This window comes from Delphinus delphis, chromosome 15 (assembly GCF_949987515.2).
Source record: "Delphinus delphis chromosome 15, mDelDel1.2, whole genome shotgun sequence".
Taxonomy (NCBI): Eukaryota; Metazoa; Chordata; class Mammalia; order Artiodactyla; family Delphinidae; genus Delphinus; species Delphinus delphis.
The window spans coordinates 87,522,162-87,537,869 of record NC_082697.1 but is presented as its reverse complement, the minus strand read 5'-3'; the positions used below and the strand labels follow the sequence as shown (position 1 = coordinate 87,537,869).

The window sequence follows — 15,708 nt, the reverse complement described above, 5'->3', positions numbered from 1 at the left end:
ACGTGTCCTGGGGAGCGCCTGCTCCATGCTACACCCCAGGAGCTGCAGCCGAGCGCCCAGCCGTCGGAAAGGCGTCTCGTCTGGGAGGCTGCAGGACCGTCCGCCATCGTGGGGCAGTATTTATTGTCTCCGGGTGACAACGTTTTAGGTTTTAACCAAATGATCGGCCCAGGAACGAGCAGGTCTGTCCCTTCTCACTGATTGTGTCAGATGCCCCAGGATAGGATAGTTACAAAATGGGAAACACTTTTATTTTTTCACAATTATAAGAGTCGTAGATTAATACCCAGTGATCATGCATGGGAAGGAACGGAATACACAATTTTATTTACTGTAAAAATGGAATTTAAAGGAAGGTTCGTGTTCGTGTTGAGTTTAAATAAATCCTTTATACTGGGCTTGGCAGCACTGGTCCTTTCTGAGTGAGCTCCTGGGGCTGGTCGTGGGCTGGGCCACGGGGCTGGGGCTGTGAGCAGTGGCCAGGGAGCCCCCCGCGAGGGGCATGGGCACCGTGACCGGTGTTGTCCAGTTCTGTCCGGAGTGTGTCCTTGGTGGGCGGCGGCCGGTGTTGAGAGTGTCGCGATCGTAGACGTAAACATACAGTGTTTTATTCCAATCTGCGGACAGGTGAGGCCTCCCAGGCCCTGCAAGCAGCCTGCGGGGCTGGGGGCGCCCTGCGGTCTCAGCGCTGTGATGGGGACACGTCGTGCTGTTGTCGCAGGCGGCCGCGTGTGTCTGCGACTCCCCCACCCCTGTGCAGGGGCTGCCCAAGCCTGCGCCAGCCTCGGGCCTGAGGACCAGGGCAGGGGCCCTGCCAGCAGGAGGGGTGGGCCTGGTGTGGACCATACGGGTCCTGCCTCATCTGAGAAATTCTTCCCACCGGTCGTGCAGCTGTTCAGGGTGTTTTGTCGTTTCTCTCTGGACTTTTCTGGGTAGAGCGTGTGGGTGTGCACACGCTCAGACAAGGGCACAGACCTCACACTGGTGCTGAGCGGGCGCCCGAGCTCCCAGGACCTGAGGCTGAGTCCACGAGGGCGCGTGGGTGGGTGGGTGGCCCTGCATGGTCATGAAGGTCTAGGGGAGCCCCGGCTTTCGCTTCTGACCCAGGGCGAGTCCTTCTGCCTCATCTGGAAGACAGTGGACCTGGGTTCTCAGGGAAAGGGTGGCCCCCGCAGCCTCGCCTGGGCTAGGAGGCACTGCCTGGGGCAGGAAGGGTTTAGGGGAGAAAGGGGCCATGGCCCTGGGTGACCCTGCAGCTGTTCTCACCCCCAGCCCAGCCATCTTGGGGCCCCCACTGCCAGGGGAGGGGGGCCTTGTGCTCCCCCTTTTACCCTGCAGTCCCTGCTCAGAATCCAGATGCACGATGGGTCTGAGCTGTGGGCGTTTGCTCAGATGAGAGGGGAGATGATGATGGGCGCTCGGAGGAAGGGTGCCTTCCCTCATCCTCTGGGTGTCGCCCACAGCCGGGCCGAGGCCCTTGGGTGCCCCTCTCCTGGGGGTGTCCCTTTCCTGGCAGGTCCTCCTGGGGGCCCAGAGCCCCCACTTTATTCCAAGATGTGACATGGAGGGGGGACACCCTGGCTCAGGGCCCCTCTCCTGGTCCCAACAGCTGGACCAGGGCTCCCCTGGGAGCACGTCTCAGCCACACAGGATGCCGCCCAGATAACCCAGCAGGTGAGATTTCCTGGGGAGACGGGACCCCTATGCACATCCTGCCCCCAAGTTCTCCACCACACAGGGTTCCTTCCCTCCCTCACCTCCTCCCCCAGGTATGTTCTCATAGATGTCCCCCATCCCCCCAGGGCACCCGGGGAGAGGCACGCTGGGGTCCGGGCAGCGGCGCGGACGCGGGCCTCCATCCTCCAAGGGTTCAAAGACCGTGAGGGCAGGCGGAGGGCGGGTCATGTCAGCATGGAGTCCGGAGCCGGTGTGGGAAGTGCCCCGGCTGGGGGCGGGGGTGGGTGCAGCCAGCCCTGTGGCCCAGGCCTGGGGGGCTCCAGCCATCGGGGCCTCTGACCCCCGGGACCCTCGCGGACATGGGGTCGGCGTGCTGAGGGAGCCAGGGCCCTGTCTGCCACTCCAGCCCCTGGGACCCCACAGCTGACAGCGGGTGTTCAGTAAGTACTTGCTGGGGGAGGGTGGGGGGAGTGAGGGGACACGGCGGGGTGGGGGGCATGCAGGCAGGCCCTCTGTCCCCACAGCCCAGCCTCCTGGTCAGGGGTGCGGTCCCGCGGAGGTGGGTGGCAGCAGCTGGGGGGCCTCAGAAGGAGGCGGTCTGGCGGGCGGGGAGGCGAGTGGGGGGCCGTGGGCGTCACACCGGGGGCAGCGGCACGGCGGGGTCGGGCTGGGCCGGCTCCCGGTGGCGTCCCAGTGGCGTTCCAGAGAAATGGGTCCTAGCAGCTCGAGCTCAGGCCCCACCTGACCACGTCGGGGGCTGCCGAGTCCCTCCTTCCGCTGCCGCCTCGCCTGCCACGTCTGGCGAGTCCGGAGCCCTCAGGCCTCCAGGACCGTCTCGTGCTAGGGTTTGTGCTTGAAGTGGGCTTCCACTGGAAAAGGGACAGGGTGCCAACCGGTCAGGGCCGCTCGGGGCCATGGGACTGGGGCCCCAGGCCGCCCCGCCCACCTCACCTGCGTACTCCTGGGGCAGCATGGGCCTGTCCACCACCTTCCGGAAGGCCTCCATCCACGCCCGCTGCTCCGACTCCGTTTCGCAGGCTAGTAGGAACCGGCGCTCTGGCGTGACGATGGTGATGCCGTGCGGCCAGTGGTGGCCCTGGGTGGATGGCGGGAGCCCGTCCAGCACTGTGTAGCCGCTCTCCCTGCTGCCGATGAAGACCTCCCCACGGGCGAAGGCGTCCTGGGTGGGGGGACCGGGCTGAGTGCTGCTCAGAGCCGCGTGCGGCCCCCAGGCCCGGCCCCTCCTTGCCAACCGGGCCTGCCACCTCCAGCTCACCCAGCAAATGCTGGTCGGCGCCTCCCAGGCAGGCGGGTGACCCAGGAGGGCGCATCCACGCCGCGGGGGCCCTGGGGCCGCGGCCCATCCTTACCAGGGGGTCCTTGAAGTACATGAGCCTCCGGTCGTCCATGGTGAACCAGCGCTTGCGGAAGCCTTCCGTCTGCTGGGGGTCGAGGGAGCCACTGGTCGGCCCGAGGCAGGCCCTGCCCCTACTGCCTGTCCCCCCTCCCCCAGGGCAGGGCCGCCAGCACGTCCACTCCCCTTCTGCGCGTGCTCGCGGGGCCCCATCTGGGCTGTGGGACCACCTGGGTCCTGGGAGCCGAGTCCCCCGTGTCTGCCCCCATCCCCCACGTGGCAGGGACCTGGGGGTGCACAGGGACACGTTGGGGGGGTGGGGCCAGGGCAGGAGGCAGGGCTCGCAGCTGGCTGGGGCTGGACCCAGAGCCCCAAGTCAGTGGAGCCCGCGCTCTCGCAAAGCACTGGGAGTGGGGGGGGGGGGGCGCAAGTGTCACTGGCTGGCACTGCTGACACGCCCCCGCCCCGCCCCCCGCCCCCCCCCCCCCCCGGGATACGACCTCAGAGTGAGGCCTGGGCATCTGGGGTTCCAGGTCAGACCCACCTTGGGCCCCGTCTTCTCCATGTAGCCTTCCTGAAGGTAGTTCCTGGACAGCTTCGGCACCAGCTAGGGCAGAACCACTTGGGCTGGGCCCTGGGAGCCCCTCCCCAGCTGCCCCCTCCCCTCCCGCCCTTCTCCCCCCTCGCCCTCCCAGCGAAGCTAAAACACCCCGGAATAAAGCAGGTCTGCAGGGGCCTCAGGCCAGTCAGCAGTGGGGGTCTCGGGGGGGGAGGGGTCCACGTGGGCCCTGGGTCGGCTCCCAATCCCGTCCCAGCCTGGGGCACACGTCCCCCGACCCGGGTCAAAGGTAGCAGCCACTCACGTCTGCGTCGCTGGCCCCTGGGAAGGCCACCTGCAGGTAGTGGAAGCGGGCAGCACGGAGCGCGTTGAACCAGTCCACCATCTCCTGGGGGGTCAGAGGCTGGGTGTGGGCTGCGGCCTCAAGGCTCCTGCACACACCCCCCATCCCTCAGCGCCCGGGCCTGCTCGGGGGACACCCCCGGGGTGGCCAGTGGGGGTGGACAGGGAAGGCTCCACCGCAGGGGCACCAGGCCTCAGGGCCAGTGTGGCCCGACACCCAGGCAGCAGGAGCGGGCCGCGCCACAGACAGCCACCTCCGGACAGGCGGGGACAGCGGGTGCGGGGCTGCCGTCCAAGCTGCCCCCAAGCCCTGCTGCTGCTTCCGGCACGGGGCGGTCTCTTCTCCTCTCGGATCGTTCTGTCTTTATGACCTGCTATCTCTAGCCTAGAGGGAGGCCCATTTATTTATAAACCCACCCGGAGCTGCCACCTCCCCGCCACCGCCACCGCGGGAAGGAGGGCAGAGCTGTTCCCGGAGGCCGGCCCTCGCCTCACGGGGGCGTGCAGAGGACCGGCTCCCCAGGCTGAAGCGTCGCAGCCCAGGCGCTGCCACACCGTCCCTCCCGCCCCAGGCCCAGCGCCCCACCCTCCTGTTACCTCTCATTCCTCCTGGCTGCCATGCTCGCTGCCCCAGGGACCCCTGCCCACCCCTCGTCCCCGCCACAGGCTCCCCCATCTCTCCCCTCCCAGGCCCTTCCAGGCCGAGGTCTCCCACAACCCTGGATGGACCGAACATCTGCTCTCCCTGCCGACACCTGGACAGACAGCACCCTCCCTGATCTCCAGGTCCCCTGGGTCCTGCAGTGTCACCCCGACGCCCACCTCCAGCCACACCTGAGGCCCCACTCACCTCCCTGCCCACCTCAGTGCTCTGTCCCTCCTGCCTCGGCACACGGGACCCCCAGCCCAGCCCACACAATCCAGGCTGCGACATAGCCTCTGGGCACTGCCAGGGAGCCCTGCTCGGGCCTGGTGCCCCCCAGCCCCATTCCAGCGCACCGAGTCCCTCTGGCCCCTCCCCTGCCCAGTCCCTAGCACTGCCCCCCGCTCGGCTCAGGACCTCGCTTGACTCACGGAAACCAGAGGGATGCTCCGGAAATTCAAGTTGGGCTGCAACACCCTCCCCCCACTGCATCTCCAGTATAGATGGACATCTGCAGGGTCGGGTCAGCCCCCTCAGCAGGACCACCTCATGCTGTGCCCCACCCCTTCCTCTTCTCCTTTCCCCCATCCTCAGCAGAGTCTCGGTCACGGGGCCTTTGCACGGCCGTGTCCTCACCCCTCAGGACATCACCTGTTCTCTCACTCTTCCCAGCACTCGGCACAGTTGGGGTTTTAGTCGCCCGTGTGATAGACTCTATCTCCTGCCAGACTGTGCTGTCACTCACCAAGACGGAGCCACATCAGACAGGCTCAGCTGCACCTACGCACAGGCCCTGGTGCAGAGCAGGTGCCCACAGCCCTCTGGGGACGCGGGCCAGGCCAGCATCCACTGCTCGTGCAGAAAGCGTCTGGGCTCCCGGCACCTACCCTCTGCCTTCCCTGGGCTCAGTCTCCCCACAAGGAAAGTGAAGGCAGAGGCTTCTGGGTAAAACTGAAGACTTGCTCACGTTCCTTGAGCCAGGTTCCCTCCCAAATCCTGTTAGTACTGCATAAGGGATTGTTTTTTCAGGGCTTAACCCCACGAGATGGCGAGAACGGTCACAAGGTGCCAGGAGCTGGCAGACAGGTGGGGGTGTGACCCGCAGGGGAAAGCGGAGGCACAGCCCAGTCTGTACTGCAGGCCCCAAAGGGCTTGGGAATGCAGAGCTCTAGGCTCCCCTGGAAGTGAGGGGGGTTCTCAGCAGGAGAACTGGCTAAGAGACGGCCCCTCCGCCACCCTGGCAGAAGATGGACCTTTACTCTTTGCAGGGGGTAGAAATAGAGGGTCTCAGGGGAGAGTTGTGCCAGGCACAGGGTGTGTGTGGGGGGAGGGGAGGCACCATTTCAGAAAGAGTGAAGCTACATGACTGCACACCAAGCTTGAGGCCCCTCCTGTTCCCTCTCAGCTCCCTCAGCGCTGGGACTCAAAGGTATCTGCACCAGGCAGGAGGGGTTTCCTCCAGAGAATCTGAACAGCCCCAAAAATCTCTCACATGGAAGTCAGAGAACAGAGCACACAAACAGGAAATAGCCACTTAGAAGAAATAAACATTGTTCAAGGATAAGTAAGCTTCAAATTTAACATTAATAATCAGAGATAAGACACTACAATCAAGAAACAAGAACAATGTACTCTGAAAAAGGGACACTGCAAAACCCAAGAGCAGCTCTGAAGACTGAAACATTGAGAGCAGAAAGAAAACTTTAAATAGGAAAGTTGCAAGAAAAAGTTGAAATTTTCTAGAAATCAGGGAAAAAGTGGGACTAGAATGAGAGAACCAATCTAAGACAGCCAATATCTGAATAACAGTTCTAGAAAATGAGAACAGAGAAAATAGAGGAGGAAATTATTAAAGAAATAAGAACTATTCCCCCACCTCATGGATGTAAATTACTAGGCAAGGAGGACTCACCAAGCTCCCAACACAGAGAAGGAAGACAGACCCAAGGCCAGGCTGTCATTGGAAAACTCTGAAGTGGAAGTTAGGATTTTCAGATGTGCAAGGTCTCTGGAAGCTTGCCTCCAAGGCACTCCTTCAGGAAGCTACTAAAGGGTTTGTTCCACCAGGAGGAGGGAGTAAACCAAGAAAGACTTAGGTTCCCGGAAATGGAATCAGCCCAGGACTCAGATGTGGTCACAGGAGAGATGATTCCAGAAGGGTGAAGTTGGTTGCTGCCCAGGACATATCCAGGGACTTGGACAGTCGGTGGCGAGGTGAGTCAGTAATGAGGACGTGGTTAACTGGGGGAAAGGCAGCTGTTAGCTGTAGGAGAAATGAAACGTGCAGGAAGTGAAAAGTCACGGCTAAGGCTTGAGAGCATTTTTGTGGTCATGGTAACATACACTCTGAGTACACGTGCGGACAGAATAGCAACGTAAGGGTGACGGGTGAGGTGGGAGAGGCGCAGGCCTGGGCGAGGTGAGGGGTGGGGACTGGAGAAAGCCAGCGCCTCATCCGCGTGCTGGGAAGTCATCAGGCGATGGGAACGTGGACAGGCCTGGCAGCAGCTCGAGCATGTTATGCACGCGGCGGGATGTGGGTTCCCAAGGGATCAGCTAAAAGCTGAAAAGAGGATTCTGGGAACATGGGGTAGGAAGCACTGGGAATCTGTCTCCCCACCTGGAAAGCAACGGCACTGGCAGAATCTGACTGATGTAACCATTCTGTAATTCTGAAGTCTGTTGAAGTCTTAACAACTTCCAGGGGAAGACTTGGAGAGTACATTGTGGTTAATTTCAGTCAATTTCAGCTCTGACAACAGATGCAGCTACCCATCCTTCCCCGCCCCCCTCCCCCAGGACAGGCCGCTGTGCAGGTGTCCTGGAGCAACTTACACAAGAGTTTGCAGGAGCTAGGGTGGGCAAAAAGGACTCTGTCCTCCACATATCAGGGATCTGTGCTCTGATCACAGGGAGACAAAGGAGGGGGGCATTGTTGCAGCCCCTACCCCTCCAGCTCAAGACCTCCCAGAGATTTAAAGGGTGAGCACCCAGTTTCTCCCCTTCACTTTTGGCTTTACCCCTTTGGGAGCCAGACATCAAAGACTAGGACATTCAGAAACAGCAGCATATACAGGGGAAATTAGGAAGTGACCACACATGACCAGGGAAAGGCTCGGAAAAAACGTGAGCAGAAACTAAGTTTACACTTCAGGCTGATCCTTGGCACAGACACGGCCTCCAACAACTAAAACAAAAAGCCCCAAAGCAACAGCTAGCTAGCCAAACAAACATAAATAAATAGATAGCAAGCCTTGGGGAAGGGGGAGAATCTGATTTCCAGAGTCACCACATTATCAGAATCAAATGTCCAGCGTTCAACAAAAAATCACAAGGCACACAAAGAAGCAGAAAATGGCCCTTTCAAAAGAAAAAATAAATCAACGGAATCTGTCACTGACAAGACTTAACGGCAGATATACTAGACAAAGACTTTAAAACATGGTCTTAAATATGCTCAAAGAAAAGAATATTTGGAGAAACTCAAGAAAATGCATAAACAAAATGGAAATAACAATACAGAGAAAACCTAAAAAGAAACCAGTAAAGAAATTCTGAAACTAAAAGTGCAATCATGGAAATGAAAATTTCACTAGACGGATTCAAAGGCAGAAGAAAGAATCAGTCAACTTGAGAGGAAAATGGAAATTATCAAGGCTGAGAAACAGAAAAAAAGATTGAAGAAAAGCAAGTAGGGCCTAAGAGACCTGTGGGACACCACCAAGAGACTGACATGCATTGTGGGAGTCTCAGAAGGAGAAGAGAGAAAGGGGTGGAGAGAATATTTGAGGAAATAGCTGAAAACTTCACAAGTCTGATGAAAGACATGAATATAAACATCTAAGAAGCTCAACAAACTCCAAGTAAGATGAACTCAAAGAGGTCCACTCTGAGAAACGTTATAATCAAACTTTGAAAAGACAAAGAATCTTGAAAGCAGCAAGAGAGAAATGACTTGTCACATATAAGGGATCCTCAAATAGATTATGAGTAGACCTCATCAGAAACGCTGGAGGCACAAGACAGCTAGCCAATATATTCAAAGGAGGAAAAAACAAAACTCTCAATAAAGAATCCTAGGGCTTCCCTGCTGGTGCAGTGGTTGGGAATCTGCCTGCCAATGAAGGGGACACAGGTTCGAGCCCTGGTCCAGGAAGATCCCACATGCCGTGGAGCAACCAAGCCTGTGCACCACAACTACTGTGCCTGTGCTCTAGAGCCCGTGAGCCAGAATTACTGAGCCTGTGTGCCACAACTACTGAAGCCCGTGCGCCTAGAGCCCATGCTCCACAAGTGAAGCCACCGCAGTGAGAAGCCCGCGCACAGCACTGAAGACCCAACGCAGCCAAAAATAAATAAAATAAATTTCTAAAAAAGAGGAGAGATTAAAGGTAATATTTAAAAAAAAAAAAGAAAGAAAGAAAATGCTCAGGGAGTCCTACAGGTGAAATGAAGGAACACTAGACAGTACCTCAAAACCTTGTGGAGAAACAAAGATCTCAATGAAGGTAAATACATGGGCTATTATAAAAGCCGGTATTACTGTAACAATGGTTTGTAACTGTGCTTTTTGTTATCTACATGATTTAAGAGACTAATGCTTTTAAGGATAAAGCAAAAAAAAAATAAAGGTAAAAGCTAGTATTACAGTAAGTTTGGGTTGTGACTCCAAACCTTGTTTTTTACATACTTTAGGAGATAGTGCATTTTAAATAATTAGTAGGGGGGTTTTTTTGTTTGTTTGTTTTTTGGTTTTTTTTTAATCACTCATTGTACAGATGTAATTTTGTGACATCAACAACCAAAAGCAGTGGGGATGGAGCTAAAATAGTAGAATTTTATGCTATTGAAAAAACATTCAAAAAGCTTCTATATATTCAGTTTAGAATGTTTTAACTTTAGTATGTTAAATGTTATCCCCATGGTAACCCCAAAGAAAACAGTGAAAGAATATATACAAAAAGAAATAAGAAAGAACTTAAACGTTTCACTACAAAAAATAAACACAAAATAAGACAGGAATGCAGGAAATGAGGGACAAAAAATCTACAGGGCATAGAAAACAAATAGCACAATGACAGAAGTGAGTCCCTCCTTATCAGTAACTACTGTAAATGTAAATGTATTAAACTCCCAATCAAAAGACAGAGATTGCCAGAATGGCGAAAAACACATCATCCAACTGTATCCTTTCTCCAGGAGACTCACAAAATTGTGGAAGGTAAAAAACCAACAGATCAAAGAAGAAATCACAATGGAAATTAGAAAATATTTAGAGGTACATCAAAATGAAAACACAGCATACCAAAACTTACAGAATGCAGCAAAAGCAGTGCTAAGGGGGAAACAGATAGCTATAAATGCTGACATTGAAAAACAAGAAAGATACCAAATCAGCAGCCTAACTTTATAACTTAAGGTACTAAAAAAAGAAGAACAAACTAAACAAACTAAGCTAAAGGAAAGAAGGAAAAAAAGATTAGAGATCAATGAAATAGAGAACAGAAAAACAATAGAGAAAATAAATGTAAACAAAAGTTGGTTCTTTGAAAAGATAGAATTGAAAAAACTTTAGCTAGATGGACTAAGAAAAAAAGAAGACTCAAATTACTAAAATCAGAAATGAAAGTGGGTATATCACTACTAATTGTACAGAAATAGAACGGATTATAAGAGAATCCGTTATGAACAACGGTATATGAACAACGGTATACCAACAAATTAGATAACCTGGATGAAACTGGATAATCTCCTAGAAACACAAAACCTACCAAGACTAAGTCATGAAAAGAACAGATAATCTGAAAAGACCTGTAACTAGTAAGGAGACTGAATCAGTATCAAAAGTCTCTCCACAAAAAAAAAAAAAAAAAAATTTCTCCACAAAGAAAAGCCCTGGACCTCATGGCTTCACCGGTGAATTCTATCAAACGTTTAAATAAGAATTGATACCAGTCCTTTTCAAACTTTCCAAAAAATCAAAGAGGAGGGAACCCTTCTTAACTCATCTGTGAGGCTAGAATAACCCAGATATCAAAGCCAGACAAAGTCACTACAAGAAAACTACAGACCAATATACCTTATGAACACTGGCGCAAAAATCCTCAACAATACACTAGCAAACTGAATTCAGCATATTTAAGGATTATACACCATGACCAAGTGAGAGTTATTCCTGGAGTGCAAGAACAGTTCAATACATGAAAATCGATCAGTGTAATACACCACATTAACAGAATAAAGGGGGGGAAACTACATGATCATCTCAATTGATGCAGAAAATGCATTTGACAAAATTCATATGGAGTCTCAAGGGGATTCAGACAGCCAGAACAATCCTAAAAAGGAAGAACAAAACTGGAGGAATTCACTTTTGATTACAAAGCCACAGTAATCAAAAGAGTATGGTCCTCGTAAAAGACCCAAATTGCCACAGATATCCTGAAGGAAAAAGGACAAAGCTGGAGGCAAAACCCTCCCAGACTTCAGACAGTACTGTAAAGCTACAGTAATCAAAACAGCATGGTATTGGCACAAAAACAGACATATGGATTGTGGAACAGAAAAGACAGCCCAGGGGACTTCCCTGGTGGTCCAGTGATTAAGAATCTACCTTCCAGCAGCCGCATGGCACAGGGATATCAGCTCGGTGCTTTGTGACCGCCTGGAGGGGTGGGATAGGGAGGGTGGGAGGGAGGGAGATGCAAGAGGGAAGAGATATGGGAACATATGTATATGTATAACTGATTCACTTTGTTATAAAGCAGAAACTAACACACCATTGTAAAGCAATTATACCCCAATAAAGATGTTAAAAAAATAAAATTAAATTAAATTAAAAAAAGAATCCACCTTCCAATGCAGGGGACACGGGTTTGATCCCTGGTCGGGGAACTAAGACCCCACATGCCACGCGGGACAACTAAGCTCGCCTGCTGCAACTACTGAGCATGCAGGCCACAACTAGACCCCAGGTGCTGCAACTACAGAGCCCATGCGCCACAACTAGAGAGCCCGTGCACCACAACAAGGAGCCCACATGCCTCGTATTTTTTTTAAAAAAGAGCCCAGAAACAAACCCACACACCTACAGTCAATTAACCTTCAATAAAGGAGGCAAGAATATACAATGGGGGAAAGACAGTCTCTTCAACAAATGGTCCTGGGAAAGGTGGACAGTTGCATGTAAATCTATGAAATTAGAACACTCCCTGATACCATACACAAAAATAAACTCCAAATGGCTTAAAGACTTATAAGACATGACACCATAAAACTCCTAGAAAAGAACATAGGCAAAACATTCTCTGACGTAAATCGTACCAATGTTTTCTTAGGTTAGTCTCCCAAGGCAATAGAAATAAAAACAAAAATAAACAAGTGGGACCTAATCAAACTTACAAGCTTTTGTACAGCAACGGAAACCATAAACAAAATGGAAGGACAACCTACGGATTGGGAAAAAATTATTTGCAAGTGATGTGACCAGCAAGCATTTAATTTCCAAAATATACACACAGCTCCTACAACTCAGTAACAAAAAACCAAACAACCCAATCGAAAAATGGGCAGAAGACCTAAATAGACATTTCTCCAAAGAAGACACATAGGTGGCCAAGGGGCACATGAAAAGATGCTCAACGTTGCTACTTATTAGAGAAATGCAAATCAAAACTACAAGATACCACCTCACACTGGTCAGAATGACCATCCTCAAAAATTCTACAAACAGTAAATGGTGGAGAGGGTTTGGAGAAAAGGGAACCCTTCTACACCATTGGTGGGAATGTGAATTGATGCAGCCACTATGGAATACTATGGAGATTCCTCAAAAAACAAAAAATAGAACTACCATATGATCCTGTGATCCCACTCCTGGGAGTGGGATTACGGAAAACTGCTTTGAAAAGATACACGCACCCCAGCAGTCATTGCAGCACTATTCACAATAGCCAAGACATAGAAGCAACCTAAGCGTCCATCGACAGAGGAGTGGATAAAGAAGATACGGTACATATATCCAATGGAATATTACTCAGCCATAAAAAAGAATGAAATAATGCCATTTGCAGCAACATGGATGGACCTAGAGATTAAGTCAAATAAGTCAGAAAGAGAAAGACAAATACCATTTGATATCACATATGTGGAATCTAAAAGAAGACGCAAATGAACTTTTATGAAACAGAAAAAGACTCAGAGACATAGAGAACACACTTGTGGTTGCCAAGGGGGAGGGGAGTGGGGGAAGGATGGTTTGGGAGTTTGGCATTAGCAAATGCAACCTTTTTTTTGCAATCTATTATATATAGAATGGATAAACAACAAGGTCCTACCATATAGCACAGTGAACTGTATTCAACATCCAGTGATAAACCATAATGGAAAGGAATATGAAAAATAATATATATATGTATAACCGAATCACTTTGCCGTGCAGCAGAAATTAACACAACATTTTAAGTCAACCATACTTCAATAAATTTAAAAAAGCAAACAAAAAACCCCCAGTATGGTCCTGTTATAAAGACAGACATACAGACCAATGGACTAGAATAGGAAGCCCAGAAATGAACTCTTACATATTCAAATGATTTTTGATGACAGTATCAACAGCATTCAATGGGGATTGAATTTAAAACAAATGGTGCCGGGAAAACTGAAAATCCACACACCAGAGAATGAAGCTGGACCTGGGACTTCCCTGGTGGTCCAGTGGTAAAGAATCCGCCTTCCAATGCAGGGGACGCGGGTTTGATCCCTGGTCAGGGAACTGAGATCCCACGTCTCGGGGCAACTAGGCCCGTGCATCAAAACTACTGAGCTTGCATGCTTCAGTGAGAGCCCACGTGCTGCAACTACAGAGCCCACACGCTCTGCAGCCCGCACGCCACAGCTAGAGAGAAGCCCACGCTCCACAACAAAGAGCCAGCGCGCTGCAACGAAAGATCCCACGTGCCTAAGTGAAGATCCCACATGCCACAACTAAGACCCAATGCAGCCAAAAGAAGAAAGAAAGAAAATAAATAAAAATTTAAAAACAAACAAAAAACAATGAAGCTGGACCCTGACCCAATTAACTCAAAATGAATCAAGGACCTAAATGTAAGTCCTAAAACAATAAAGCTCTTACAAGAAAACATGGGGCAAAAACTTCACAACATCGGACTTGGCAATGATCTCTTGGATGTGACACCAAAATGCACACGCAACCGAAGAAAAGCAGACGAATTCAACTGAAATGAATATTTAAAAATTTCGTGCATCCAAAGACCACTCATCGAGTAACAGGCAGTCCGCAGACGGCAGGGAATACTTGCCAGTCACCTGTCTGATAGGGGAGTCACATCCAGAATACAGAGCGAGCGCCTAAGGACAGACTTTGCGGGGCTTGCGGTTCCTCCCACCCTCGCTGGGCGGGGACACAGAGGCGACGGCCACGGGGTGGGGTGCGGCGCTCTGCCAGCCAGCTGCCACGTTCATCTCTTCACGAGGCCTCTAGGCTCCCTCCCCAAGGGCCCGGCTGGCTCCCCACTGCAGCCATGGCAGGGTGGTCTGGCGGGCCCTTGGCCCCGCGCCTGCCACCCTGGGGGTCCACTGGGTTCTCCTGAGACAGTGGGGGTGGTCCAGCTGCCACCACCCCGCCGTGCACCCACCTTGCCGTCCTCGTGGTAGACGAAGATGTTTCGAGTACTGTTGTCTTTCAGGTAGGTGACCTGCAGGCCATGCGGGTGACCGATCTTGGCCGGCTGGAAGGTGGCGTTCAGATGCTCGATCTTCATGATGGCCTTGGGCTCCTTGGCCTGGGAAGCAAGGCCCGGCCTCAGCGCTGGCCTGGCAGGGAGTCTCCAAGGGCGAGGGAGCAGGCAGGGTGGGCTCCGGATGCCGGCCACACACCTGCTGTCCCGCGTGGCTTTGAGCAAGTTACTTACCCGCTCTGGGCCTAGGCTCCCTGGTCTAGGTCTAAGATAACAGCATCCCTTCCTGGGGGATGACAAGGCGGGCGCTCAACATGTAGGCTGACCCCCTCTGTCCCGTCTGGTCCGCCCTGGCGCGGCCGGGCCCCCCCCTCCCTGCTCCCATCCTGCCAGGCCTCTCTCCTCTCCTTGCACTGGGGGCCGGCAGACGGCCGCGTGGCGCGCTTGGGCAGAGGCGGCGGGCCTGAGGGCCATGAGCTGCCGTGGTTACTGCATCACAGGGTCATGTTCTGACCCGGAGCCGGTCTGCTTCGGGTGTGGGTGGGGCTCGGCCAGCTGCCCCACCACACTGGGACCCCCCCGGCGCCTCCCCACGCGCTGCCTGCGGCACCCGGGGTCACCCCGGCGTGCTTGCCAGGTGCTGGTCCCCTCTGTCCCTCTCAGGCCTGGGAGTGTCTGCCAGGGGAGGGCTTGCCACCTCTGTGCCCCAGGATCACCCACAGCACAGGGAGTGGCTGTGAGCGGGGTGGGTGGAGGGGCCCCCACGGGGGCCGGCAGGTGCCCACGGGAGGGGGCAGCTCATCTCCCAGGAGGGCACGAGGGCCGCCGAGGAAGTGGCGCTGCTGTCCAGGGTCCAGTGTCCAGCCACCCCAGGCCCCGGGTGGGAGGCCTGGCCGCTGCCCTTGGCCCTGTGCCCAACTCACGTCACTTCTGTTGAAATACTTGAGGGCCCCCTCGCGTTCCGTCAGCACAAACTTCCGGCTTAAGAACTGCCCGTTGTCCCGGCCGCGCTTCCAGAGAAAGCCTTCTCGGTACCCTGGGGGAGAGGGGCCCTGTCGGACGGCCGCCACCCTGACGAGGCAGAGGCTGGGGTGGACCCTGTTCCCATCCCCAGGGGATCCACAGCCCCCAGGTGCCGGGAGGCCGGCGGGTGTGAGCGGGCATCAGCCTGTCCTTGGACCCCAGGCCACCCCCTCTCCACCGGGCTGCACGCTCTGGCCCTTTTTCTTTTCTTTCTCTTGGCAGGTGTGACAGCCACGCGGGGATGTGAGCGCGCCGGCCGGGCACACGGTGTGTGCTCTTTGGGTGTGAGCAGGGGCCTGGGGACGGGCCAGTGTTCTCAACCATCGGGGGGGGGGGGGGCCCAAGGGTGCCACAAGGGTCCTCGAGAGAGGGGGGCAGAGGGAGAAGTGAGCCCGGCAACACTGGGGCGATG

General features: G+C 53.7%; 1 protein-coding gene across 3 annotated transcripts in view; it reads right to left on the bottom strand.

The window, feature by feature from the left end:
- Nucleotides 1–303: 303 nt before the first annotated feature.
- The window catches only part of ADAP1 (ArfGAP with dual PH domains 1), a 66,629-nt gene continuing 51,224 nt past the window's right edge, over nucleotides 304–15,708 (bottom strand). For 2 of the 3 annotated variants that reach the window (XM_060032593.1, XM_060032596.1), the window contains exons 5-11: nucleotides 15,197–15,309; nucleotides 14,232–14,378; nucleotides 3,895–3,978; nucleotides 3,576–3,638; nucleotides 3,048–3,119; nucleotides 2,629–2,857; nucleotides 304–2,546 (exon numbers count right to left, since the gene is read on the bottom strand). In XM_060032593.1, the coding sequence (XP_059888576.1) occupies nucleotides 2,518–2,546; nucleotides 2,629–2,857; nucleotides 3,048–3,119; nucleotides 3,576–3,638; nucleotides 3,895–3,978; nucleotides 14,232–14,378; nucleotides 15,197–15,309 (737 nt within the window). In that variant the 3' untranslated portion in view covers nucleotides 304–2,517. The remainder of the gene's footprint in view (nucleotides 2,547–2,628; nucleotides 2,858–3,047; nucleotides 3,120–3,575; nucleotides 3,639–3,894; nucleotides 3,979–14,231; nucleotides 14,379–15,196; nucleotides 15,310–15,708) is intronic. The other variant, XM_060032594.1, reaches the window with a different exon arrangement.